This window comes from Balaenoptera borealis (assembly GCF_965194805.1).
Source record: "Balaenoptera borealis genome assembly, chromosome: 11".
NCBI lineage: Eukaryota > Metazoa > Chordata > Mammalia > Artiodactyla > Balaenopteridae > Balaenoptera > Balaenoptera borealis.
This window is the reverse complement of record NC_138868.1, coordinates 42014299-42041628: the sequence shown is the minus strand read 5'-3', so window position 1 is coordinate 42041628 and position 27330 is coordinate 42014299. Positions and strand designations below refer to the sequence as shown.

General features: G+C 40.5%; 1 protein-coding gene and 1 long non-coding RNA gene across 2 annotated transcripts in view; one reads left to right on the top strand and one right to left on the bottom strand.

Annotated features, from left to right (window-relative positions):
- LOC309605651 overlaps positions 1-27330 on the top strand; it is a 923254-nt gene that overhangs the window by 24263 nt on the left and 871661 nt on the right. The window lies entirely within an intron of this gene.
- Positions 639-5471, bottom strand: LOC309605619 (calcitonin receptor-stimulating peptide 3-like). Its single transcript, XM_082341699.1, has 3 exons — positions 4030-5471; positions 1498-1629; positions 639-1076 (listed from the first exon to the last, which is right to left on the bottom strand). Exons 1-3 carry the CDS (start codon positions 4113-4115, stop codon positions 917-919), a joined length of 378 nt encoding a protein of 125 aa, XP_082197825.1. The 5' UTR covers positions 4116-5471; the 3' UTR covers positions 639-916.

Below are 27330 nucleotides of genomic sequence, written 5' to 3'. Positions count from 1 at the left end.
CGAGGTGCGGCCAAAATAAATAAATAAACAAACAAATAAAAGTTTATTTAAAAAGCATTGTCAGATATGTTATCACTAAAAGATCTCACAATCAAAAAACTTATAAGGACAAAACATGTCTGTGAAAACTAAGTTAGTTTGAATCGATGATGGATGTAATACCCCTTGGCAAGGTTGGCTGACAGGGTCCTGATTTGCTACCATATAAGCCAATGAGACATGAGTTATATTTATTGAACATGGAATCAAATATTAAAAAGATGCACACTAGATAACTACAATGATTTTATTCTGCATTGAGCTTTAGTTTATTTCAAGGAGAAGAGTGTTTTCAATATCAAGAAGCATGCATATATGTGTCTTCCATGCTATTTTTTCTGCAAGTTGCTTTCACTGCAAATTAAAGAAGTAGAGTTCAGCTGCTAACAGGTATCTACCATTGTTGCCTTCAAGTTATATGGGGAAACCGAGGCTCAGAGAGGGTCTGGCCCATGGTGACATAGTTAGCAGAGGACAAACACAATATTTGAACCCAAGTCTATGCTCTGAATCCAGATGTTCATGACATTGTAGGGAATACTCCCAAAGGGTAGAGTCTTTGCCTTTCAAACTCAAAACCTAGAATAATCACAATGATAACTTCAGGGAACAGTGTTTTAAGTGAAGAGGTTCTATATTTCCTGGCAGATGATCTTAGTGTCACCAGGAGACACTGGAAAAATAAAAATAAACCCAAGTTAGAGGGGTTTCAGATATTGAGACTCTCTGTTCTATATCCAGCCGCTATAGATTTTTTTATGATACATGCCCAGGGAGGGTTAGAGTGTGACCCGCACCCCCGCAATAATACCCAGCCACCAGCCATGCCATTCAAAGTACTAGGGCAGTCACCTTCTTCCTGGAGTCATTTCACTCTTCAGGCCTGCAGGTCCCTGTGGTGGCGGCCAAAGGCTTTGGAGCCCACGTTGGTGGGCATGAAGTTCCTCTTAATCACGCTCCCAGATCTGCTCAGCCAGCCCGCCATCTTATGGGTCACGCAAGTGGCAGTGTTGCACGATCTCTTCTGGGCAGTGATGCTGATTTGTAGGATGGAGAAAATGAGAAGGCCTGTCAGTGAGAGGTTGAGGGCAGATGCTGCCCCATGGGACCATCAGTGAAAAATTACTACTCTGAGAGGCACCAGTGAACCTTAAATGTTTCTGCTAAATACAATTTTCTACACAGCAGAAAATCATAGGGTTTTAGGGAAAATGCCACAATCACTCCCTGTAGACATTTCCAGGGGTGTCAGAAGACCAAAGATGTCTCTGGGTTAATGGTCTTGGAACACAGAACTGTTAACAGCCAATCTTTCCTGTGTAAATTAAATACCAACCAAGGCTTATGAGATGAGAGAGAGATTTGTGGCACTATACCCAATCTCATTCTTAAGTATACACCTTCCTGGTAAGCTGGGGGAAGGGTAAGCCATGTTCTGGGAGGGGTGCAGAGATTTACCTGAAGCCCTCTGTCTCATGCTCCAGCTCACTGGCCTTCATCTGCACATAATACTTCACCGTTGCAGCCAGTAGGAGGCGCGATTCCTCCTCAGTGAGTGTAGCAGGTACAAAGCCACTTTCCAAGGCCGACCTAGGGAAGGGAAGCAAGCCAAACTCATGCTCTGAGCCCCTGCCTACCCTCACCCCAGGATAAGCAGCCAGCTTTCTTGGTTTCTGGGACTTCCACTGAGGATGTGGCCAACCAAATTCTCTCTCTCTTTTTAATTTCTTTTTTAAAGGTTTTTAAAATAACATTTATTTCTTAAAAGTTAACATGTGCATAATAGGAAACCAAAAAACACAAAAAACAAAGTCATCCATCATCACAAGCAGTTTACTGTTTGATGTGTCCTTCTAGATCTCATTTGTGTATTTATACAACTAAGCATCCATTTTTATGTAATTAAGATCATACAGTTATGTATCATGCTTTTTCACACATCATGAATATTTATCATTTCAAAGTCCCAAAGCTATGAGTATTTTGATAACCAAGAATACACTACACCAACTCAATCTGGAAGGAGAAAAATGTAATCCTGCCTTTCTTGGTGACAAAAATTTCAGAAAAGACAAAAATGGCAACAGGCCTCTAGACAAAGATATTGGCAGAGTTATGATTAAAATACTACATTCCCTTAATGTTCAATTAAAAATGAGACATAAAAAAAATGAGACATAAAGCAACAGAGTACACGAAGTATAATGCTTCTAAGAGGATTCATTATCCAATCTAAACTATTAAAGTGTTAGCGAGGAGGTATGTTTCCATTGAATTACTTAACAATGTATTCCTATAGTACAGCCAAGAGATGCACACACATCAATGGTTATCATCAAAATATAAATATGAACACATCCACATACATCCCTCCCTTTATACTTCCTTCTGCCCCTCTTCTGCCAACCTAATGAACACGTCCTGACATGCATTTCTCAGAGACGGTTTAACAATTCCATGTCCAAGGTGCTGCTTTTACATCAATTATAACAAAGATATTTACAAATAGGTTAATTCACTAGCTCTACTTTTTACCATACATTGTCACTTCAGGACATCTAAAAAAGCCTAGATGTTGCAAAATAATGAATGAACCTTGTCTATAATAAACATTGGTACTTTACAAAAATGCACATATAGACCTATGGTTATAACCTAAAATTGTTTTCTATATGGAGATATTAGCCAAGAGCCCTTTCCCTTCACCCTTCCTCTTACCCCTCCTCCAGCATTTCAATGACTAAGTACAAGACTACATCTAGCTCCAAGAGGTGGATTAACATAGACACTCCCAGAAGATACAGCCCTTCCTAAAAACCAACAAAAGGGCATTTATTAAGGGATTATTTTACTACTCTATTTTTAATATACTTTGGGCATTAGGACTTGCTTATTCTTTAATACACAGCAATATTAACTAAAACACACAAATAGAACAAGGGTTAGACAATCTGAACTTGTCTAAAGACTCATGGGCACAGAACCCTTCTCTCTGCACTTCCTTCCCTGTCCCCTCTTCCCTCCCCAACCACCCAGTGAACAGTCAGCTTACTCTCCAAGACTCCTTTAACAATTCCACTCCCCAAATATAACCATTCCTATGAATTAACAGAAAAAAATACTTAAAAGGTATTACTTTAACTCTCTATTTTCAACATATGTTGTGCACTTTTACACATCTAGAAAAACTAGATGATTCAAATAAGGATTTAAGTTTGTCCACTATCTATACACATAGTAGCAATGAATAAACTGCACACAAAGGCTTTAATCTCAAAGTGTCTTCTAAACAGGAAAACTCTGGCCTAGAACCCTTCCCCTTTTCATCTCTATCAACCCAGCCCAGTTCTCAATGGACAGGACATGAGGCATGTATCCATCCAAAAATGCCACTCACCAGGATTTAGGCTCTGGTTCGACCTAAAAGAAGTGGTTTGCTCCAAGTGGATTATATAGACTTGTGAAAGGTGATGGTTAGATTTTCAGGAATTTTATGAGCTTAGTGTAAATACAGCCATTATTAAAAACTAAATGATAATGATTTGAATCTGAAAATGGTTTCAATTTAATGTAATTTGAATAAAGGTGAGAAATTAGATGAAAACATCACATAGATTTAATAACAAATTTATTGGCAAAGTAATTAGCAGATTAGGATGCAATTCATTGATCAAATTATGGTTAAATTAGTAAACAGGTTTGCTAAAGACAGAAATGTTTGGTAACAATCAACAAAAGCATGCTGTGAGGTTCAATGTGTTACAGTATATGAAATTTACAAGGAGTATCCTGTATCTTATGTGTGTTTGTAAACTGTGTGATACACATCTTTGTATCATAAAAAGTTTATGGTAAACTTATATACATGTTTACATTCATACATTACCCCCCCCCCCCCCGCCCCATAAGAGCCAGATTCAGCACAGCACAACTTAGAACACAGAATTATATGATTGGGAGGCGGGAGCGCTCCTGGCAGGGCTGTCTCACCTGAATGGTGCTGAGTGGAGCATGCCTGCCTGGTACAAGACCAGGATGCTGAGGACCAGGAAGGGGGGGAACTTCCAGAAGCCCATGACGACTCTCTGCAAGGGAAGAATAACATCAGCACCTGGAGCAATAAATAACAAATTCCATGAGCCCACAGACCCAGGCTCTGCTCCTGCCTCTGCCCCTAACTCCCTGGCATCCTGGTTTCATGCTAGTCATGTCACTCCGATTCACCATCGTTTCCTGCTCAGCCAAGTGGACTGCTGGAAGATCCAGTAAGGCTGCAGCATGCTTGGCTTAGCAAAGAATCCTAGTGGGACAACTGGGTGAGGAGGTCTTGGTCCATAGCCCCCGCCCCATCACTCCACTCACTCTCACATACAACCTGTTGGCCAGGACTCCTGGAGGACAGAGTCCGAGTACCTGTCACCACAGCTTTTCCCACTGTGCAACCCAGAGCTGTCCTCCTGGTGCCGGGCTTTTGCACATACATGGAGGGGGGAGGGGATTACCGAGGACAAATTTCTGCAGTTGGAATCCCTGAGAAACTGAAGAACCACATTCTACTGCTCAGCTGCTCCACACTTTGGTAAAGAGTACCCTGTAAGAATCAAGCTGGAAGGGTCTCAAATTGGGACCCAGGACTTAAACTGGGAAAAAAGTTCCCAGAACCCGCAACGGGGGCTTGCGTTTAATGGCTGCCTGCCCCTCAGTCACTGCACCTATTTGCCACCCGCTTGCACTGGCCCAGGTTCCGAAGCATTTCTCGCGGTCCGCTAGGCACAAGACGTGATCCGTGAGAGCACCATCTGCACAAAACTCTTTCTGCGTCCAGATCTGCTTGCAGTGCCAGGGGAGCTCCAGCATCCCAAACTGACCTAAGCACGTGTGCTGCGGGAAAGGAAACTGGAGCCCGCCTCAGCGCTGGGAGAGTGAAGCAGGGAGTGCGTGAACTGAGACCATCCAGTGTTACCTGTGGAAGGAGCCTGGGATGCATTGCAGAGTGATGCAGGCTGTGTGAAATGACCTAGACAGAAGTGGACAGAGCCTTTGAGACTGGAAGAGAGCAGCTAAGAAAAAGTAATGGAGAGAGAGAAGGAAGAGAGGGGAGAGAGAGAAAAACAGAATCCCAGCTAAGCAGGAATCTCCAGGCTTACCTGGCAGCAGGAACCAGGTGGCTTGGAGCAGAGGAGGGAGCAGTGGCGGTAGCTTTGGCTTCAGGCGATGGCACTGTGGCAGAAGTGGCAGTGACACTCGAGCTGGGCAGTGCGCCTGATGCCTCCCAACACCAGCAGCTGCTCTTATTCCTGCTGCTCTGGGTCTGGGGTGGTCCAGGAGCTCTGGGCAACCAATGAGGGGAAGGATCTGAGCCCCAGAAGGATTGTGTCATCACTTGCGTCCAGAACCTGGAGCATCCAGAAGGACCACCCCACTTGTATCTGCATTGAGGTCATTGATGGCAGGGGCGGGAGGGGGACGTGGGGGGGGTTGGTGAGGCCCAACGAAAAACACACAAAAAGTGAGTAGGAATTTGAGGACAGGTTGACGTCATGGTTAACTTCAGCTGTTCGGTTTCGCGGGTTTTGAACACGCACGTGTCCCACTCCATCCCCACCTGTGCGATCTTGTCGGGCAGAGTCCAGCATTACAAGGAACCCTGTCTCCCCTAGGTCTGACCGCAGACCTCCGTGCAAGTGCAGCTTCGAGGGTTAATGCACAGTAGAGTTGATGATTCTGTGCCCAAGGAGGGGGTCTGATTCAGGCAGCTGGAATCACGCACAGGAGGGCAGGGCTTGTGGGTATCAGACACAGGGGATCAAGAACTTTGTCACATTGGAACTCTGTTGCAGCTGTGCCTTTTCCAGGTGGAAACATCGTGGGCTAGTAACTTCTAGTGCCTCAGTATACTTATCTTTGAAATGGGGGTCATATTCTCATCTTGAAGGAATGTTATCAGTAGTAAGTATGTACCTGTTCTCTGCCCAGGTGGGGATCCAGAAGTGCTTACCAGGGAAGTTCATAGGGGATTCCGTGGGATCGCAATCCATCTTCCCAATCAGCACCCTGTGCAGCTGCCTGGAGTCATGCTGGTTGGTCCATCATGTGGGTTAAGGAGGGGCTGGATGCCCTACTGGGCCAGAGCAGGGAAGTGCAAGGCTAAAAGCTTCCAAGCGGACCTCTAGCCCCACGCCTCCTCCCCCGCCATTCATCACCTAAAGTTCAGCCTCCTTCTCCAACCATTTGCCCAGCTGCCCCTTGCTTCCGGCTGCTGTTTGCCAAGATGTTCCAGTGACCTGTGATTCCAGCCCTGCACCCACGTCTACTGCAATTCAGTCCTCTGCTAGAAAGCCCGCCAAGCTTGATGGTGCTAAAGAGTCCAGCGGAGTGCAATCCTCGCTCTCACTTCAGTCATACTCTTACACACACACAGACTCAGTACGTTCTCCACACATGTGCGCACTCCCAAAGCACAGGCGCTCACAAAATGACACTGGCGCTCGGGGGCCTGCAGGCGATGCTCACAGTCCCACCCTAAGTATGCTCAGAGCGGCATGGTTAGGACCTGCGTCCACGAAACCTGCACCGACTCTCAGTAAGTGTGCTCTGTAAAGCCCGATTACCCAGCATCTCGATCCGCCTACACCCTGCCCAGCACGTTTCTGGATCTCTCTGTTGGAGCTCCTGCTCTAAGCCTTCCAGGAAGGTCTGAGGTGCTGACTTGCTGTCCTCAGCAGATAGAATGCAGAAAACGAAGCTTCTCACTGTCCGCAGTATCGCTGGGTCTGAGCACATAGCGCAAGATCCAAGCAGCCTGTACAGACCCTCCAGCGCGGCAAGCACTGCGGCGGCATCGCGGGGCGGTGGAATAAAACACGAATCCCAGGTAGCTGGTTTTCTCAGGCGGAACCGAAACTAGCCGAAACGAGCCACGAGTGACCCGAGCCACAGGTCCACGCCCCAGACCTCAGTGTCAAGAAGCTTCAGTGTTTTGTTCGACACGGCGGCTGCCTCGCGGCACATCTCTTCCCCTTGCAGCTTGGTGGTCTTCGGGCTCAGGACACCTAACTTCCAAGAGGCACTTATTCCAATTTTCTGCTTCTTAACCGCAGCGGTGGCACTGATGCAAGCGAATAAAACCTTGGGGCAGGGGAACTGGATATCTGAAACTGGCTCTTCTCAGGCAGGGCGGTGGGGGATCCGGGGAATGGAATAACCGGTTGGAAGCGCGCAAGTGCGCTTGGGCGCAGAGCCGGGAAAGGCAAGATGTGCAAGGGAAGGATTCAGGATGGCGGATCGCGGGTTCAGTGCACCTTGGAGTCTGGAGGCAGAAATCGGGGGCTGAGACCCAGACCGCGGTTAGGGAACTCAGCAGCAAGACTAAATTGGCGAACGCGGCAAAGCAGATACTGTGTGGCATGTAAACTGGGCTCTGCCACTTAAGACTGTTGTAGGAGAGGCTTTAAAACTCAGGTGCAAAACACTTTTGCCGACATGACTTCCAAGACCTGAGGTTTCTGACGTATCGATCTTCTGAAATCATTTGTAAGTACGTGTGTACATGGATTGCCTTTTCATATTTTTAAGAAAAATACTTATTCATTCATTTGGCGGCGCCGGGTCTTAGCTGTGGCAGGGGAGATCTTCGTTGCCGTGAGGGGGACCGTCGCTGCCGTCTGCGGAATCTTTAGTTGTGGCATGCGGGAGGCATGCGGGATCTAGTTCCCTGACCAGGGATCGAACCCTGGTCCCCTGCATTGGTAGCTCGGAGTCGAGCACTGGACCACCAGGGAAGTCCCGCCTTTTCCTGCGGAAGTCCCGCCTTTTCCTATTGAGAGAACCATGGCTCTCACCAGTGCAATGGTGATGATAAAATGGTTAAGAAACGACTATTTTAGAAGCCGAATTTGTTACCATATCATTTTGTGAGCTCAGAACTCTACCCCTGGCTGTCACGTGTGCCATCTACCTTCAAACCCTATATTCATTCCCCCCTCTGAAATCTTTGGTGGCTACGAAGGGCTAGCGGTGTGAAGCAGGACACAGGGTCTGTACCCAGAGGGTGCTAACGTAGCCTCCTGCAACTTCAGCTTTTCTTGAAAAGTCAATCTCTCAAGATAGGGAGGGACTGACATGAACTCATCCATCAAGTCCTCTGAATTTCTAATGAGTCCTGATGCTGAGCTGGGGGCAAGGTTAAAAAAAAAAATCTTTGGCACTTAGCAGCATGTGTTGCACACCAGGTGGCACTCACCCAATGTTTATTAAATAAAGGAAATTAATTTACTCTGGCAGATTTACCAGCCAGTCTCAGCGGTATTGTAGGACTCTAATCTAATCCCAGCCAGCAGAGAATCCGGACCTAGCTAGGTAGCGCAGCTTTTCAATTGGATTTCGAAATTGTGAGCTCAAACATTTGAGACACTCCTCTCATTTTATTTGACATGCAGAGTTGGTTTCCCCATGGAAGTTGCCAGGAACAAGACAGGGAAAGGAAGGTTAACCCTAGGGTTCTTTCGAAAGTCTAGAGTTTCCTAGTATGAGATACAAAACCATTCTCCTCTGAGCCCGTCCCTGATTTACCAAGTGAACTCAAAGTTTAGACCTTACCATGTGCACATTGCTTATGTTGCATCCAGCCCTACCTAAGACTTCTATTAACTGAAGCACTAAACAGAAATTGATCTTGAGAAAGTCAAGGAAAATACTGATTTAAAAATAGTTACCTGATTATTTTGCACTTGATTGTACAGTCTTATTTCATAACTTTTAAACCTGAAAACCAGGTTTAAAAGTTTAAAAGGTTTAAAAGGGGGAAATAATCTAGTTTGGAAAAAACATGTTTTACAACATTCTGATAAACTGTAACTGCAGTATTTATTTCCATACTTTTAGCTTAGATTCCTGTGCTTTATTTCAAAACTTTTTTCAATTGAAGTATAGTTGATTTACAATGTTGTGTTCATTTCTTCTGTGCAGCAGTGATTCAGTTTTATACATATATATATTCTTTAAAATTTTCTTTTCCATTATGGTTTATCTCAGGATATTGAATAATCTATAGGACCATCCATACTGCTGCAAATGGCATTATTTCATTCTTTTTTATAGGTTTTAAGTATAGTTGATTTACAATGTTGTGTTAATTTCCACTGTACTGCAGTTATTCAGTTATACGTATATATACATTCTTTGTCATATTCTTTTCCATTATTGGTTTACACAGGATATTGAATATAGTTCCATGTGCTATGCAGTTGGACCTTTTTGTTTATCCATTCTATATATAATAGTTTGTATCTACTAATCCCAAACTCCCAATCTATCCCTCCCCCACCCTGCCTCTCCCTTGGCAACCACGAATCTGTTCTCTATGTCTGTGAATCTCTTTCTGTTTCGTAGATAAGTTCATTTGTCTCATATTTTAGATTGCACATGCAAGTGATACCACATGGTATTTGTCTTTCTCTTTCTGACTTACTTTACTTAGTGTGATAATCTCTAGGGCCACCTGTGTCGCTTCAAATGGCATTATTTCATTCTTTTCAATGGCTGAATAATATTCCATGTTATGTATGTACCACATCTTCTTTATCCATTCATCTGTTGAGGGACATTTAGGTTTCTTCCATGTTGGCTATTGTAAATTGTGCTGCTGTGAACACTGGGGTGCATGTAACGTTTTGAATTACAGTTTTCTCTGGATATATATCGAGGAGTATGATCACTGGATCATATGGTAACTCTATTTTCGTTTTTTAAGGAACCTCCATACTGTTCTCCATGGTGGCTCCACCAATTTATATTCTCACCAACATTGTAGGAGGGTTCCCTTTTCTCCACACTCTTTCCAGCAATGATTATTTGTAGACTTTTTGATGAAGCCATTCTGACCAGTGTGAGGTGATTCCTCATTGTGGTTTTGATTTGCCTTTCTCTAATAATTAGTGATGTTGAGCATCTTTTTATATGCCTGCTGGCCATCTGTATGTCTTCTTTGGAAAAATGTCTATTTAGATCTTCTGCCCATTCTTTGATTGGGTCGTTTGTTTTTTTGATATTGAGCTGTATGTGCTGTTTGTATATCTTGGATATTAAGACCTTGTCAGTGGCATTGTTGTAAATATTTTCCCCCTTTCCATAGGCTGCCTTTTCATTTTGTTGATGGTCTCCTTTGCTGTGCAAAAGCTTTTAAGTTTGACTAGGTCCCAATTCTTTATTTTTGCTTTTATTTCTTTTGCCTTGGGAGACTGATCTAAGAAAATATTGCTACGATTTATGCCAAAGAACGTTTTGCCAAAGTTCTCCTCTAGGTTACTCCTTTAATTCTATATAATTTGTGTATGATACAAAGTCAACAACAACAACAAAACCACAATGGTAACAACCTCAGCAGCAGTAGCAACAACAACACAAATTCATTCTCTTCAGTCTGGGTGAAATTTGGAGCTGTTAAATTAACTGGAGAATTTTAACTGAAAATTGACTGTACAGGGTTCCACTTACAAGGAATTTAGAAATCACAATAACAAATAAAAAGCTGAACATACTGAAAAAATCAACAACTCTTCTAGGAGCCTTATGAGAGATAAGGACTGAATGGGCAAATTTCTGCCCCTAAGACTGGGGAGACAGAAAGGTGAATACAGAGAGTAATGGCTTCCCAGAGCAGGCACTCACAAGGGCAAACTCACCTGGAACCAGCACCGGACAGAGTTAGAAAGCCTGAACTATAACTGACGAATTGCTAGAGTCTCAGTGTGGACAACTTCTGAAACTTAAAAACCCATCTTCCTGCCCTGCACCTGTCTGAGATTTACCTCCAGTAGCTCAACCAGGCTCTCACAGTAAATAGGGAGAAAAATCCCCTTGTGCTTTCAGCCGGGTAATGAGAAAAGGAATCATTTTGAAATACACTAGAGGGCTTCCCTTCCCTGGTGGCGCAGTGGTTGAGAATCTGCCTGCCAATGCAGGGGACACGGGTTCGAGCCCCTGTCTGGGAGGATCCCACATGCTGCGGAGCAACTAGGCCCGTGAGCCACAACTACTGAGCCTGCGCGTCTGGAGCTTGTGCTCCGCAACGAGAGAGGCCGCGATAGTGAGAGGCCCGCGCACCGCGATGAAGAGTGGCCCCCGCTTGCCGCAACTAGAGAAAGCCCTCGCACAGAAACGAAGACCCAACACAGCCAAAAATAAACAAATAAATAAATTTATATATAAAAAAAAACACCAGAGCAATCTGTATTTCTTAATAAGGCCTGCCCTTATTAACTCTAGTTAACCAGACCCTAGCTTTACTGTGATATTATCAGAGACTAAGTGACTTGGGGGAAGGGAAATTCCCTACTAACTTCATTCCTAGGCTTTCAGGTGGGAGTAGGGAAACACCCAACTCTAGGACCCACTAGTCCCCTCTGTCACCTAAGTGGGGAGTAAAAAAAAACTAAGAAACACCTGTGAAGTTCACAGTCCAGTAGAATACTCTCACTAAAAGACTGAGACCTAATTATAGGGCTATGGAAATCTTTCCCTGTCCCCAGACCTCACCACCACATTACTAAAGGCCTATTTCTAGCGTTTCCTTTCACCTGGTATACTAAATGTGTACTAAAAGGCAACAAAACAATATGAATAGGCATCAAGTATCAGATCAATCTACTTTTCTTATGCTTAGTTGATCTAACAGATAACAATTTGTTCAAAATAATAATAGCAATGGTGTATTCAATAACATACAGTTATATATATCATATATCTATATCCACATAATTAGGAATGATATATGTCTGGAGAATGTTGCTAAACATGAGGAGCGGAGAATTTTCAAAATAGATAGGAGGAAGAGGGGGACAGATACCTTTCCCTTGTATCCCTGACACTAAAATACGTAATAGTGCTCTCTGAGAGGGGAGAGAGAACTTGCCACCTGGATGGCAGTGCCATATTCTTCTGTCATGAAAATGGATCTACAACTGACTCCAAGTCCTTGCCTGGCTGCCATGCTTTCTGCAAGTTGTCAGCAGAAGCTTTGTAATATGGCTGCTTAGTGAGTTCACCTAGAGCCTAAAGCACATATATAATTGAGCCTGAAAAAGAAAGAGGAATAAGACCAGTCTCCTAAGAATGATTATGGTCTCTTAGGGATGTGAGACTCAACAAATGAAACAATTAAAGAACAATAAAAGATAGGGAGTTAGTACTTGTTCCCTATTGCTGCTGTAGCAAATTATCAGTACTTTAGTGACATAACGCAGTTTATAAACTTACACTTCTGTGACTAGAAGTCTGACGTCCATCACAGGTCTCAATGTGCAAAAATCTTGGCAGGCTTTCTGGAAGTTCTAGAGGAGAATCCATTTCCTGTTTCTAGTGGCCACCCGTGTTCCTTGGCTCATGGCCCCTTCCTCCTTTTTCAGAACCAGTAATGGTGACTTGAGTCCTTCTCACATCGCCTCACTCCAACCTCCTCTTCTGCTTCCCTCTTCTACTTGGAAGGAGCCTTTTGATTTTACTGGGCTCACCTGGATAATCCAGGCTAGTCTCCCCATCTGAAAGTCCTCAATTTAATCGCATCTTTAAAGTCTCTTTTGCCGTGTAAAGTAGCAAATTTGCATTTCCAAGGATTAGGATGTGGATGTCTGGGGGCGGGGGTCCTTACTGTACCTACCATAATAAGTAAATGTTGGGCTGACTGGCAAGGACAGTGAATGCTGGGGCTTGGAGAAAGAGGCTGTCGTGGGCTGGAGCACTGAGGAAGTCGCCCAGAGCAGGTGGGCCAGAGCCAGAAAGTGGCTAAATAGAGGGGAAGTAACAGAGTGCCTGAAAAGAGAGTGCATCTAGTGGGGTGTGGGGCAAGCGGTGAGGAGACCACTCTTTATATCAGGTGCCACCCTCTGTCCCTCTTCTTGAGAATGGTGCCTCCCTGAATCTACGACCTGTATGGCTGGCTGCATTGAAATCTCAAGTATCAGATGTTCCTCCTCTAGCAACTTCCAGTTTGTGTTCTTCAATATTCCTGTTCATATGTGCTACAGAGCAAGGGGGGCTATTGAGTGAACTGTTGTCACATTTGGTGAAACTCCAGTAGAGGTGGGAAACGGACTGCTTTGCATCACATAACTCCAGGCCTTGACAGGTTATTGGTTAGGATGCAGTTAAATCCTGAAGTTGGTGCTTGGACTTTGAGCCCCATCCCTTAGATACTTCTACTAGATCCCTTTGACAATAACCAAACAACAAGGCTTTTAATTAAGTGAGGATTGTATTAAAGCCCACCTGAAAAAACCCACTTTATTTTTTTAACCTGTATCCAGTATTTAATGATGCATGCAGGTTGGGCAGGCAATAGGGAATTGTTAACACATGGAAGGTGCATGTGAGCCCCGGGACTTTTCACTGCTCGAACTTGGAGAAACTTTCTAATGTGTCTGTGCTCCCAAGAGACATTGTGATCATTATTTAGGCATCAGGCTTCTGGAGCTTTGATGTATGATTCCCTGATCCCTCGATGGGACATACCAACTGCCATTAGAGCCTAGAACCAAGAATACAACATCAGTGGATTTTTAGGTTAGGCAAGGAATGAGAAAGGCATTTATGGCAGAAAGAAGGAATGGGATATCGTGTCCGTGGGGTTTTCCTGGCCTCTCATTCTTGGAAAACGAGAGGTCCTAGCTTATTTTCCTGTAGCATGGAGGTGACTTGCCCTGGCAGGCTACTTTTAATCTTTTTTCATCTCTTAATCATTTATGCGAAAGGATCATATAATAAACCTCATAGAAAAATCTCAATTTCCCAGGTCAAAAATTAGTAGATACTACTTTCTCAAACCTCAGTGCAAAACCTGGAACTGAATAAGTGAAGCATAGTTTTAAAAGCTATTCTAAATTTTTTTTTTAAATTTATTTATTTATTTTATTTATGGCTGTGTTGGGTCTTCATTTCTCTGCGAGGGCTTTCTCTAGCTGTGGCAAGTGGGGGCCACTCCTCATCGCGGTGCGCGGGCCTCTCACCATCGTGGCCTCTCCTGTTGCGGAGCACAGGCTCCAGACGTGCAGGCTCAGTAATTGTGGCTCACGGGCCCAGTCGCTCCGCGGCATGTGGGATCTTCCCAGACCAGGGCTCGAACCCGCGTCCCCCGCATTGGCAGGCAGACTCTCAACCACTGCGCCACCAGGGAAGCCCAAGCTATTCTAAATTTTAAAGTACTCTTCTATATAACTTTTGAGTCAAAGTGAAAATCAAAACAAAAACTATAGACTATTTTAAATATGCAATCTTTATATCTTGTAAACATGTCAGTGGTTACAGATGAACTCAGAGAACAAAATCCGAGCATTACATAGTTTCATAATTTACTTATTAACTCAACAAATGTTTATTGAGGGCCTATCATGTTCTATGGAATTTTCTAAGTTCCAGGGATACAGCCAAGGATACATGTAACTTCCCTCATAGAGTTACATGCTGGTGGAAGGACATAGACAAAAAAGAAAAAATAATAACTATATAATATTTTAGATAGTGGTAAGTTCTATGAATAAAAAATTAAGCTGAATAATCAGGTGATAGAGAGTAATCTGAGAAGGAATGTAATTTTGTATATGGTGGTCAGGAAAGTCTTCTCTGAGGTGGTTCATCAGAAAGAAGGAATGGGATATTGTGTCTGTGGGGTTTTCCTGGCCTCTTATTCTTGGAAAATTAGAGGGCCAACTTATTTTCCTGTAGTGTGGAGGTGACTTGCCCTGGGGGCTGCTTTCCCAACCCCACAGGCTCCCTCCTTCCAACCCCGAAGGCTCCTTCTTTCTGTAGGCACCAGGAGAGGTTCCTTCCAAGATCAAAATGTTATTTTTAGAGTGACTTCAACTTCCAGGGAAAGAACTGTGTGTGGTTGAGGAGGGCCAGGCTGGTCACTCAGAGTGGTGGAAAGACTCAACTGGTCATGTTAAGGAGTTACCCTGGATGGGCTCCTCTTAGATGATTAAAATTCTGCCTTAGCTTAGACTTACCAGATACACAATGTCTCTCTTCTCCCAGGCTGAGAACAGTGTTCCGTGGAGAAGAGGGATAGAAATAGGAACCTTCCCACTGTACTACAAAGGTCCTAACAGGGATGACTCCTTTATGGACACTGTCAGGGAGACATAAGGTGCATATAAGGGGATTTACTCTGTAACCAGAGTCACCTGGTATTGGGAAGAGTAAGACTTTGGTGTCAGGAAACTGGATTTGAGTTGTTTCTACCAATCACTTTTTGTCCTCCACACAGTAATCTCCCTCAGCCAGTTCATCAACATGTAAAATGGGGATAATAATAACTACCTGGAAGTAGTAAAGATATTTATGTTAAAGACCAGACACATTACTTGGCAAGAAGCAGATACGTAAGAGTGGTGGCTAGGCTTATGCCTTCAAGTGCCAAATTACATCAGGTTAATATTGTGCATTAATTGAAATTATTACACACTCCTCTGCTTTCTTAAGAAAAAGACAATTGTGTTTTTAGTTCTCAAAATGAAACTAATCACCAAGGCCACAACAGAATAAATCTGCCTTCCCTAAACCTCTCAGATACCTACCTGGTCATGTTGCAGCATCACTACCCAGCAGGTTAATGACAATTTATATTAAACACCTGGCACATTGTCTGGCATGGAGCAGGCACTCAAGAGTGGTGGCTATTATTGTCATTAAAACAAAAGCTTACCCCTACCCCATCAAGTTCCAAATTATATCAACTTCTGTGGGAAATTAGATAAAATGCATTGTATACTCCTCTTCATTTTTAAAAGGATATAATGAATATAATTTTAATCCTTTCTTGATTTCATCGACACCATGATAAGAACATCGCTTAAGGTGCTGGACACTTATACTATCCACTCTCAGGGGCTATAAGACATGTAGGGCCAATAGCCTTGAACTAGTTGATCTCACATTATCTTTCTTTTTGAGGTTTAAATTTAATATAATATTATAGTTATTTTATTTCATTTCTTGTCATCAGGTTGTTAACTATCACTTCTTGCTGGTGTCACTGTAACTGTCTTTTGCAACTGTCTACCCACTCCCATTTTCATTTGGTGTGCAGTGAAATAAACAACAAAACAAAAACAAAACAACATAAACCATGCTTAATGGTTTTGTAGAATGGTATGGGACTGACAAGCCTATCTACAGACATTGAGTGCAAAATGTTTATTGAGTGTAAATATACATTTGTAAATTAATTATATATATTTATTTTATATAATGTATATTTTATAAATTTATTGTTATATATTTCTTATATATTTATCAAGAACTATAAAAAGCCTCTTTTTGGACATTTACTGCATTAATCTGTACTAGTGAACAGAAACAATCCTTGTCCAATTTATGGGTAAGCACAGAGTAAATAGATACCAAGTGAGTATTTATGAGTAATGATCAGGAATTTCATGGTCTTTTGTAACAACAGCTTCAACTAACTTGTGCTCAGGGGAAAAACAGAAAACAGCCAAACAAGTGAGAGCTGTGTGTGAATGAAGAGCCTACATTCACTGAGTGAGAACTTCGTAATGGTCAGGATGGCGGTAATGAACTGCTGTGACGCCTATTTCAGTTATCCAGAGGCTATTTTCTTGGTTTCTTCTCAGCTTTGTCTGGTTTAAGGGAAGTCTGCAGTCAAGGGACACCTGATGAGTGGGTGTTTTTTAGTTTCTTCCAAGGGGCACAGTCATCGTGAAGACAAGACAAAGTCTGTGATGTGGGAAGGGCTCTGCCATCCAGGCTGCACTCCTGGGAGGAGTGTGTCCCTGGATAACAGGATTCTGAGGACATCAGTAGAGACTGTGTTTTGTTTTTGGCAAATATGTAATTGGCTCTTGGAGCTGATGTGAGATCAGTCAGCTTTCAAATGTCCAGATCAAAGTCACCCTTTGGCATAAAAAACCCAGAGGATCTTAAAGGCCCTTTGAAAGCTCCTCAGCCCTGGGCCAGTTGTCCTTAGCACACCTTCACCAGTAGTCAAACAGGCTTAAGCAATCAATGCCTAACTTCTCTTTAGCACCAGTAAGTGCCATCACCGCAAACTTCCAGTTAAAATGAGAATGTGAAGAATAAGTTCCCTGAGGAGCCCAAAGGCTGAAGAGAGAACATGGGTTAGAGAAAGGTTGGTTTCTCCTTTTCCTACTTTGCCTTGTGGTCAATCTGTGATGACTCGTACCTTTTACCTTTGTCTCAGAAGCTCAGGAATTTTCACTGGCCAAAATACTACTAAGAAATCCGTTTTGTTCTCTCTCTAGCAAGATAGAGAACCAGTTCCTACAGGTGATGAGGTAGAATAAGTGGGATGTTGTTGAGAAAGCATATTCCTACTTCTGCTTGATATAATTACAACCCATATCATATAATTATCTGTTTCACATCAGACTGTAAGCCCCATTAAAACCGGAATATCTGATTTGTTCACCCTTTTTAAAAAATAATTAATTAATTAATTTAGTTTTGGCTGCGTTGGGTCCTCGTTGCTGCGCGCGGGCTTTCTCTAGTTGCAGCGAGTGGGGGCTACTCTTCATTGCAGTGCATGGGCTTCTCATTGCGGTGGCTTCTCTTGTTGTGGAGCATGGGCTCTAGGAGTGAGGGCTTCAGTAGTTGTGGCACGTGGACTCAGTAGTTGTGGCTCACAGGCTCTAGAGCGCAGGCTCAGTAGTTGCGGCGCCTGGGCTTAGTTGCTCTGCGGCATGTCTGGGATCTTCCCGGACTAGGGCTCGAACCCGTGTCTCCTGCATTGATTGGCAGGAGGATTCTTAACCACTGCGCCACCAGGGAAGCCCCCTGTTCACCCTTGTATCTAGTGCTTAGAGCATAGTATATGCTCAGAAACCTTTTGAATTAATTTTTTTTTTCCCGGTGCGTTTCACAGAGTGTGGGATCTTAGTTTCCCAACCAGAGAACAAATCCACACCCCCTGCATTAGAAGCGCAGAGTCTTAACCACTGGACCTTCAGGGAAGTCCCAATGAATGAATTTCTATTAAGTTTAAAGAATATAAGAAGGCCAATATGAAAATTCTCATTCATAGGATTTTTGGGAAAACTACTTAGCACACTATAGGTTTGGGGAAGACATGAGCTAAAAGCTTTCTAGGTATTTCTAGGAGGTTCTGAAAAATGCCAAATAGTAACAAATCAGTCTTTGGAGAAATCATCTTTTCGGTAAGTCATTGTAGTATCCATCCAGTTTTCAAAGTTGTAGCAAACATTGAAAGAAAGAAAGCTGATTTAGGAGGCAGTCATTTCTGCACTAAAAAGAAAAGATCAACCAAATACTGCTGGTCCTGTTCAGTGGCAATTCATGTTGACATTTAAAGGAAATACAAATATTAAAATATCAAGTACCTCATAAGCATATACTCTAGGAGTCTTATTCCCCCCCCTTTTTCTTTTTTTTGGCTGCACCCCACGGCTTGTGGGACCTTAGTTCCCTGAACCCAGGCCCTTGGCAGTGACAGCGCAGAGTCCTAACCCCTGGACCACCAGGGAATTCCCATTCGTTTTTTAATTTGAATGAAAACATGAAAATGGAACTTCATCTGATTCAGTTCAAAGGACATTACAATAACCTAATACGATAATTGCAAAAGAATGTATCAGAATCTTGGCTTCCACTAAAGAACAGACATTACCTAGTAGGTATTCCACCCCCCAAAAAAGAAAGCCAGGGAAAAAAATCTGATGAGGAAAGTGACATGAAAACATTTTTCAGGACTTCCCTGGTGGCGCAGTGGTTGGGAATCCGCCGGCCAATGCAGGGGACACGGGTTCGAGCCCTGGTCCCAGAAGATCCCGCATGCCTCAGAGCAACTAAGCCCGTGCGCCACAGCTACTGAGACTGTGCTCTAGAGCCTGTCAACCACAACTACTGAAGCCTGTGCACCTAGAGCCCATGCTCTGCAACAAGAGAAGCCACAGCAATGAGAAGCCCACGCACCACAATGAAGAGTAGCCCCCGCTCATGGCAACTAGAGAAAGCCCGCAGGCAGCAACGAAGACCCAACGCAGCCAAAAATAAATAAATTAATTAATTAATTTAAAAAACCATAAATAAACATTGGTGATCATGCAATTGCCACAGTTTCTAGCCATAATGGGGAGTAGATTGAGTATTACATCTCCAGAAAGGATACAAACTGCTGGTTATAGTAAAATATTTTTAAGAATATGATCAAAGGAAAAACAACAAATCAGATATCCTTGTTTTAAAAGTCAGCAATACCATTTTATTATGAAGTATCTATCTGTAGTTGAAGAAGGTGTCTTTTGACTGTGGCAGATGGTATTTTCCAGTATTGGCTGAGATAATATTTCCCATCCCACATTTTTTTTTTTTTTTTTAAACCTTGTCATATTCCCATTAAGTGTTAGGTGGCCAGGTTGAAGGTAGGTGGTGCAAAAAGTCAGCATAAGGATTGAAATTAGCCTCATATTTTCTGTGAGTCAGATGGAAATACCACAGATAATTAGGCATTTAATATTGTCAAACCATGCGTCTCAGTATAGATTTGACGTTTTCCTGTTATTGTACCGTGTTTCACGATAGAAAAGTTCTAATTTGAAAACTTGACTAAACAATCACTCTGAAGAAATTATCATGAAAAATAAAAACAAAAAAGAAATCTCATTAGTAATAATCCCAAATATTAATCAACAAAATATAAAGAAAGCCACAACCTCAATGAGCTTGTATGAAATCCTCAGAGATTAAACTTTCAGTTCATACAGTCTTCCTACTCTGTCCTCTGAACTCCCAGAACATGCATTCATTTGGTTAGGACATCTGTGTTGATGTCCACTATGCCACTTATTTTGCCTGATGCTAAGGACAGAGAGGTAAAGGATGCTGTCCTTGCCCTCTGACCTTTGGCTCATGTCATCACTATAGTTCATATCAGGTTGCAGCTCACTGTACATGTATTAAGGAAAGGCCCAGGTCTTATTCACATTTGTTTACTGTGCCAAGCACAGTAGTCAATTTTAATTGTAGTAGAAAGTTTAAATGGTAATTTTTTTTTTTTGGTTATCTATTTTATTTTATTTTATTTTATTTTTTTCACACACACACACTGTATTTTATTTTTACAAGAGATAAATAGACTGACACCAAGCATTGTACATGGATGACCACAACAAAGGCAACAATGATTGCAATTACCAAACATGAAACACACTCATACTATGTCATAATACTGACATTCAGTCCAGTAATACTCCACTCTAACAGCTCCTTTACTTTGCAGTGAAAACTGATTTGTATATTCTTTGCCTCCGAGTCCTTGTGGGATTTTTTTTTTTTAATTCAAACAGAAAGTCACAAAAATTATACTCATCCTCATCAGTTCACTCAGTCCCATGTAATTAATTTTTTTTCATCTTGATCTTTTGTTAGCACTTTTATGAGTTCATCAGTTTTTCATTAGAGTTCTGAAAATGCTTATTCATTCAGTTCAGCAGTACAGTCAGTTACCAGAAACCTGTACTTGTCAGAGTCTTTTCCATGAATTTCTTGAAGATGAAACCCTTTTATAGGAACATATTTGCAAAAGCATCAGAGTACACCCAGAACTGTCTGTAAATGACAAAAGACTTAAAAATGACCACAGTTAAAGATTTGATGAAAGTTCATAATAATGCAGTTGACAAGAAAATTAGTTATTTCTGAGATATACATTTTAAAGTAATAACTAGGATTATGACTTATAACATTATACCAGAACATATAAGATTTTTAGGAATTTCATGTAATGTCTGAAACATTTATATTAACATATTTCCATACAAATAACCCAATGAAAGTTTAGTATTAGTTGTTTTGTTTGTTTGTTTTTTTGTACTGCAGGTTCTTATTAGTCATCAATTTTATACACATCAGTGTATATATGTCAATCCCTTCCCCAACCCCCTCTAAGTCTGTTTCTGTTTCGTAGATAGGTTCATTTGTGTCATATTTTAGAGTCCACATATAAGTGATATTATATGGTATTTGTCTTTCTCTTTCTGACTTACTTCACTTAGTATGATAATCTCTAGTTGCATCCATGTTGCTGCAAATGGCATTATTTCATTCTTTGTTATGGCTGAGTAGTATTTCATTGTATATATGTACCACATCTTCTTTATCTATTCATCTATTGATGGAAATTTAGGTGTTTCCATGTCTTGTGAATAGTGCTGCTATGAACATAGGGGTGCATGTATCTTTTCGAATTATAGTTTTGTCCAGGCATATGCCCAGGAGTCAGATTGCTGGATCATATGGTAATTCTATTTTTAGTTTTCTGAGGAACCTCCATACTGTTTTCCACAGTGGCTGTACCAACTTACATTCCCACCAACAGTGTAGAAGGGTTCCCTTTTCTCCACATCCTCTCTAGCATTTGTTGTTTGTAGAGTTTTTATTTAAAAAAAAATTTTTTTTTTTGGCTGTGCCACATGGCTTGCGGGATCTTAGTTCCCTGACTGGGGATCAAACCCGGGCCCCTGACAGTGAGAGCGTGGAGTCTTGACCACTGGACTGCCAGGGAATTCCCTGTAGAGTTTTTAATGATGGCCATTCTGACTGCTGTGAGGTGGTACTTCATTGTAGTTTTGATTTGTGTTTCTCTAATAATTAGCGATGTTGAGCATCTTTTCATGTGCCTATTGTCCATCTGTATTTCTTCTTTGGAGAAATGTCTACTTAGGTCTTCTACCCATTTTTTCGATTGTTTTTTTTTTGTTGTTGTTGTTGTTGAGTTGTATGAGTTGTTTGTATATTTTGGAAATTAAGCTCTTGTGGGTCACATAGGTGGCAAATATTTTCTCCCATTCCATAGGTTGTCTTTTCGTTTTGTTTATGGTTTCCTTTGCTGTGCAAAAGCTTGTAAGTTTGATTAGGTCCCATTTGTTTATTTTTGTTTTTATTTTTTATTTTTTTCTCTATTGCCTTGGGAGACTGACCTAAGAAAACACTGACACAATTTATGTCACAGAATGTTTTGCTATTGATCTCTTCTAGGAGTTTTATGGTGTCATGTCTTATGTTTAAGTCTTTAAGCCATTTTGAGTTTATTTTTGTGTATGGTGAGAGAGTGTGTTCCAACTACATTGATTGACATGCAGGTGTCCAGCTTTCCCAGCACCACTTGCTGAAGAGACTGTCTTTTTCCCATTGTATATTCCTGCTTCCTTTGTCAAAGATTAATTGACCATGGGTGTGTGGGTTTATTTCTGGGCTCTCTACTCTGTTCCATTGATCCATATATCTGTTTTTGTGCCAGTACCATGCTGTCTTGATTACTTTAGCTTTGTAGTATTGTCCGAAGTCTGGGAGGGTTATGCCTCCTGTTTTGTTCTTTTTCTTCAGGATTGCTTTGGTAATTCTGGGTCTTTTATGGTTCCATATAAATTTTGGATTATTTGTTCTAGTTCTGTGAAAAACATCATGGGTAATTTGATAGGGATTGCATTAAATCTATAGATTGCTTTGGGTAGTATGTTCATGTTAACCATATTACTTCTCCCAATCCAAGAGCATGGGATATCTTTCCGTTTATTTGAATCATCTTCAACTTCCTTTATTAATGTTTTATAGTTCTCAGCATATAAGTCTTTCACCTCCTTGAACAGGTTTACTCCTAGGTATTTTATTTTTGGGGGTGTAATTTTAAAAGGTATTGTTTTTTTACATTCCCTTGTTGATATTTCATTGTTAGTGTAAAGAAATGCAACCAATTTCTGTATGTTAGTCTTGTATCCTGCTACTTTGCTGAATTCTTTATCAATTCTACTAGTTTTTGTGTGGAGTCTTTAGGGTTTTCTATATATAGTATCATGTCATCTGCATATAATGACAATTTTACCTCTTCTTTTCCAATCTGGATACCTTTTATTTATTTTTTTCTTGTCTGATTGCTATGGCTAGGACTTCCAATACTATGTTGAATAGAAAAGGTTAGAGTGGTCATCATTGTCTTGTTCCAGATTTTAGCAGGAAGGCTTTCAGCTTTTCACCATTGAGTATTATATTGGCTGTGGGATTGTCAAAAACAGCTTTTATTATGTTGAGGTATGTTCCCTCTATATCCACTTTGGTAAGAGTTTTTATCATGAATGGATATTGGATTTTCAGACAAAATAGACTTTAAATCAAAAAAAGTTACAAGAGAAAAAAAAGACATTCTATAGTAATAAAAGGCTCTATACAGCAAGAAGATATAATAATTATAAACATTTTCACATGTACTAACAGAGCAGCAAACTATATGAAGCAAAAGCTGACAGAATTGATGGTAGAAATAGACAGTTCTACAATAATAGCTGAAGACTTCAGTACCCCACTTCCAGTAATGGATAGAACAACCAGACAGACGATAAGTAAGGAAACAGAGTACTTAAGACAATAAACCAACTAGATATAACAGACACCTACAGAACACTCTACCCAAGAACAATAGCATACACGTTCTTCCCAAGTGCACATGTACATTTTCTAGGATAAACCATATGTTAGGCCACCAATTAAGTCTCAATCGATTAAAAAGATAGATATCATAAAAAGTATCTTCCCCAATCACAATAGGATAAAGTTAGAAATCAGTAACAGAAAAAAAAAATCACAAACTTGTAGAAATGAAACCACACTTTGAAACAAGCAATGGATCAAAGAAATAAGGGAAATTAGAAAATGCTTGCAGATGAATGAAAATGAAAATTCAACATACCAAAACTTACGAGATGCTGTGAAAGCAGTGCTGAGGGGAAATTTACAGTCTCAAACGCTTATGTTAAAAATCAAAATAAATCTCAAATCAACAACCTACCTTTACAACTTAAGAAACTAGAAAATGAAGAACAAACTGAATCCAAAACTATCAAAAGAAATGAAATAATAAAGATTAGAGCAGAGATAAAGAAAAGGGAGCTTAGAGAAACAGTAGAGAAAATCAATGAATCCAAAACAGGTTCTTCAAAAACATAAAAAAAATTAACAATGTTTTAGCTAGATGGACTAAGAAAAAAAGAGAAAACTAAATTACTAAATCAGAAATGATAGTGGGGACACTACTACCAATTCTATAGAAATAAAAGGAATAATAAGCGGGTACTGTGAAAAATTGTACACCAACAAATTGGATAACCTAGATGAAATGGACAAATTCCTAGAAACATGAAACCTACCAAGACTAAATCATGAAGGAACAGAAAATCCAAATAGACCTATAACTAGCAAGGAGATTGAATCAGTAAACAAAAATCTTCTAATAAAGAAAAACTTGGAATCTGATGGCTTCAACTGGTGAATATTACAAAACATTTAAAGAAAACTTACACCAATTCTACTCAAAATTTTCCTACTAGAGAATGGACTTGAGGATATGGGGAGGGGGAAGGGTAAGCTGTGACAAAGTGAGAGAGTGGCATGGACATATATACACTACCAAACAAAATAGATAGCTAGTGGGAAGCAGCCGCATAGCACAGGGAGATCAGCTCAGTGGCTTGTGACCACCTAGAGGGGTGGGATAGGGACGGTGTGAGGGAGGGAGACGCAAGAGGGAAGAGATATGGGAACATATGTATAACTGATTCACTTTGTTATAAAGCAGAAACTAACACATCATTGTAAAGCAATTATACTCCAATAAAGATGTTAAAAAAAATTTTTTTTTCCAAAAACTTGAAGAGAAAGCACCACATCCTAACCTATCCTACAAGTTCTGGTACCAAAGTCAGAGAAAGATTTTGAAAGGAAAACAAAACAAAGTAAAACAAAAACCCTCCCATCCAATATCCCTTATGAACATGGATATAGAAACCCTCAACAAAATACCATGAAATTGAATTCAGCAGCATATTAAAAGGATTCTATAACATAACCAAATGAGATTAATTCCTGGAATGAATGATTCAAAATATGAAAATATATCAATGTGTTACTCCACAATAACAGAATAAAGGGGAAAAAAAAACCACACATGATTATCTCCAACGATAGAGAAAATGTATCTGGGAAATTTGAACACCCTTTCATGATAAAAACTCTCATAGGAATAGAAGGAAACTGACTCAATATAATAAAAGCTATATATGAAAAACCAACAGTAACACCATACTCAAGGACAAAAAACTGAAAGCATTTCCTCCAAGATTTGGAATAAGATGAGACTTCCCACCTGAAACTATGAAACTCCTAGAAGGAAACATACTCGGTAAACTCTTTGATATTGGTCTTAGCAGTATCTTTCTAGATATTCCCAGGTTAGGGAAACAAAAGCAAAAATAAACAAATTGGACTACATTAGACTAAAAAGCTTCTGCACAGCAAGGTAAATCATGAATAAAATGAAGGGACAACCTACTGAAAGAAAGAAAATATTTGCAAATCATATATCTGATAGGGGTTAATATCCAAAATCTATAAAGGCTCATGCACCTCAATAGCAAAAAACAACAACAAAAACAAACAAAAAAAACAATTCGATTAAAAAATGGACAGAAGATCTGAATATATTTTTCCAAAGAAGACATATAGATGGCTAATAAGTACATGAAAAGGTGCTCAATATCTCTAATCAGGGAGATGCAAATCAAAACCACAATGGGATATCACCTCACACTTGTTAGAATGCCTATTACAAGAAGACAAGAGGTAACAAGTGTTGGGCAGGATGTGGAGAAAAGGGAACCCTTGTACACTGTTGGTGGGGATGTAAATTGTTGCAGCCGCTATGGAATACAGTATGAAGATTCCTCAAAAAATCGATAATAGAACTACCAGCAATACCACTTCTGGGTATTTATCCAAAGAAAACAAAAACACTAACTTGAAAACATATATGCATCCCTTTGTTCATTGCAGCATTATTTACAATAGCCAAGATGTGGAAAAAACCTAAGTGTCTATTGATAGATGAATGGATAAAGAAAATTTGATATATATATAAGATATATATTTTTATATTTATAAACATATAAATAAATATATACATATTTACCATATATAAAAATATTTATATATTTATCACACACACACATATATATAATGAAATATTATTCAGCCATAAAAAGGAATGAAATCTTGCCATTTGTGACTATATGGATGAACCTCGAGGGTATTATGTTAAGGAAAATATTAAGTGCAATAAATCAGACAGCTCACAGATACAGAGAACATATTGGTGGTTGCCAGAGGTGGGAGGTGAAGGGTGGGCAAAGTGGATAAAGGAGGTCAAAGGTCCAAACTTTCATTTATGAAATAAACAAGTTATGGGAATGTAATATACAGCATGGTGACTATATTTAATAATATTGTATTGTATATTTGATAGTAGCTAAGGGAGTGGATTTTAAAAGTTGTCATCCCCCACACCCCAGTTTTTTGTAACATTGTATTGTGATGAAAGTTAATTAGATTTATTGTTGTGATCATTTTGCAATATATACAAATATCAAAATCATTATCTTGTACACCAGAAACTAAGCTAAAGTTGGGACTTCCCTGGAGGTCTAGTGGTTAAGACTCTGCGCTTCCAATGCAGGGGGCACACGTTCAATCCCTGGTCGGGGAACTAAGATCCTGCATGCCACGTGGCATGGCGCAAAAAAAAAAAAGAAAGAAACTAAGCTAATGTTGTATGTCAACTATACCTGAATGAAAAAAAAAAATCCTTAAAACATCACTTAAAAAAAAAAACCTCCTACAAATTTACAGTTATCAAAACAGTGTGGTAGTGGCATAAGGCCAGTCATATAGAGCAATCATTTAGAATAGTAGAGCCCAGAAATAAACCTTTGTACATGAATGGCCAAATGATTTTTGACAAAGACGTGAAGACCATTCAATGGGGAAAGGACAGTGTTTTCAACAAACGGTGCTGAGAAAACTGGATGTCCACAGGCAAAAGAATGAAGTTGGAGCCTTTAATTAACCCTGTGCAAAAAATTAATTCAAAATGGATCAAAGACCTAAATGTAAGACCTAAAGTGATCTATCTCTTAGAAGAAAACATAATACAAAAGTTTTGCAAGATTGGCAGTTATTTCTTGGATATGATACAAAAGGCACAGGTACTAAAAGAAAAAAAGGACAAATTTGAATTCATGAAAATTTAGAAATTTTTTTCATCAACAGAAACAATCATCAGGGTGAACTGGCAATCCACAGAATGGAAAAAATATTTGTAAATCATGTATCTGATAAGGGAATATTATTCACAATATATGGAGAATTCCTAAACATCCACAACCAAAAACCAAACATTAATAATGGCCAAAGGAGGGACTT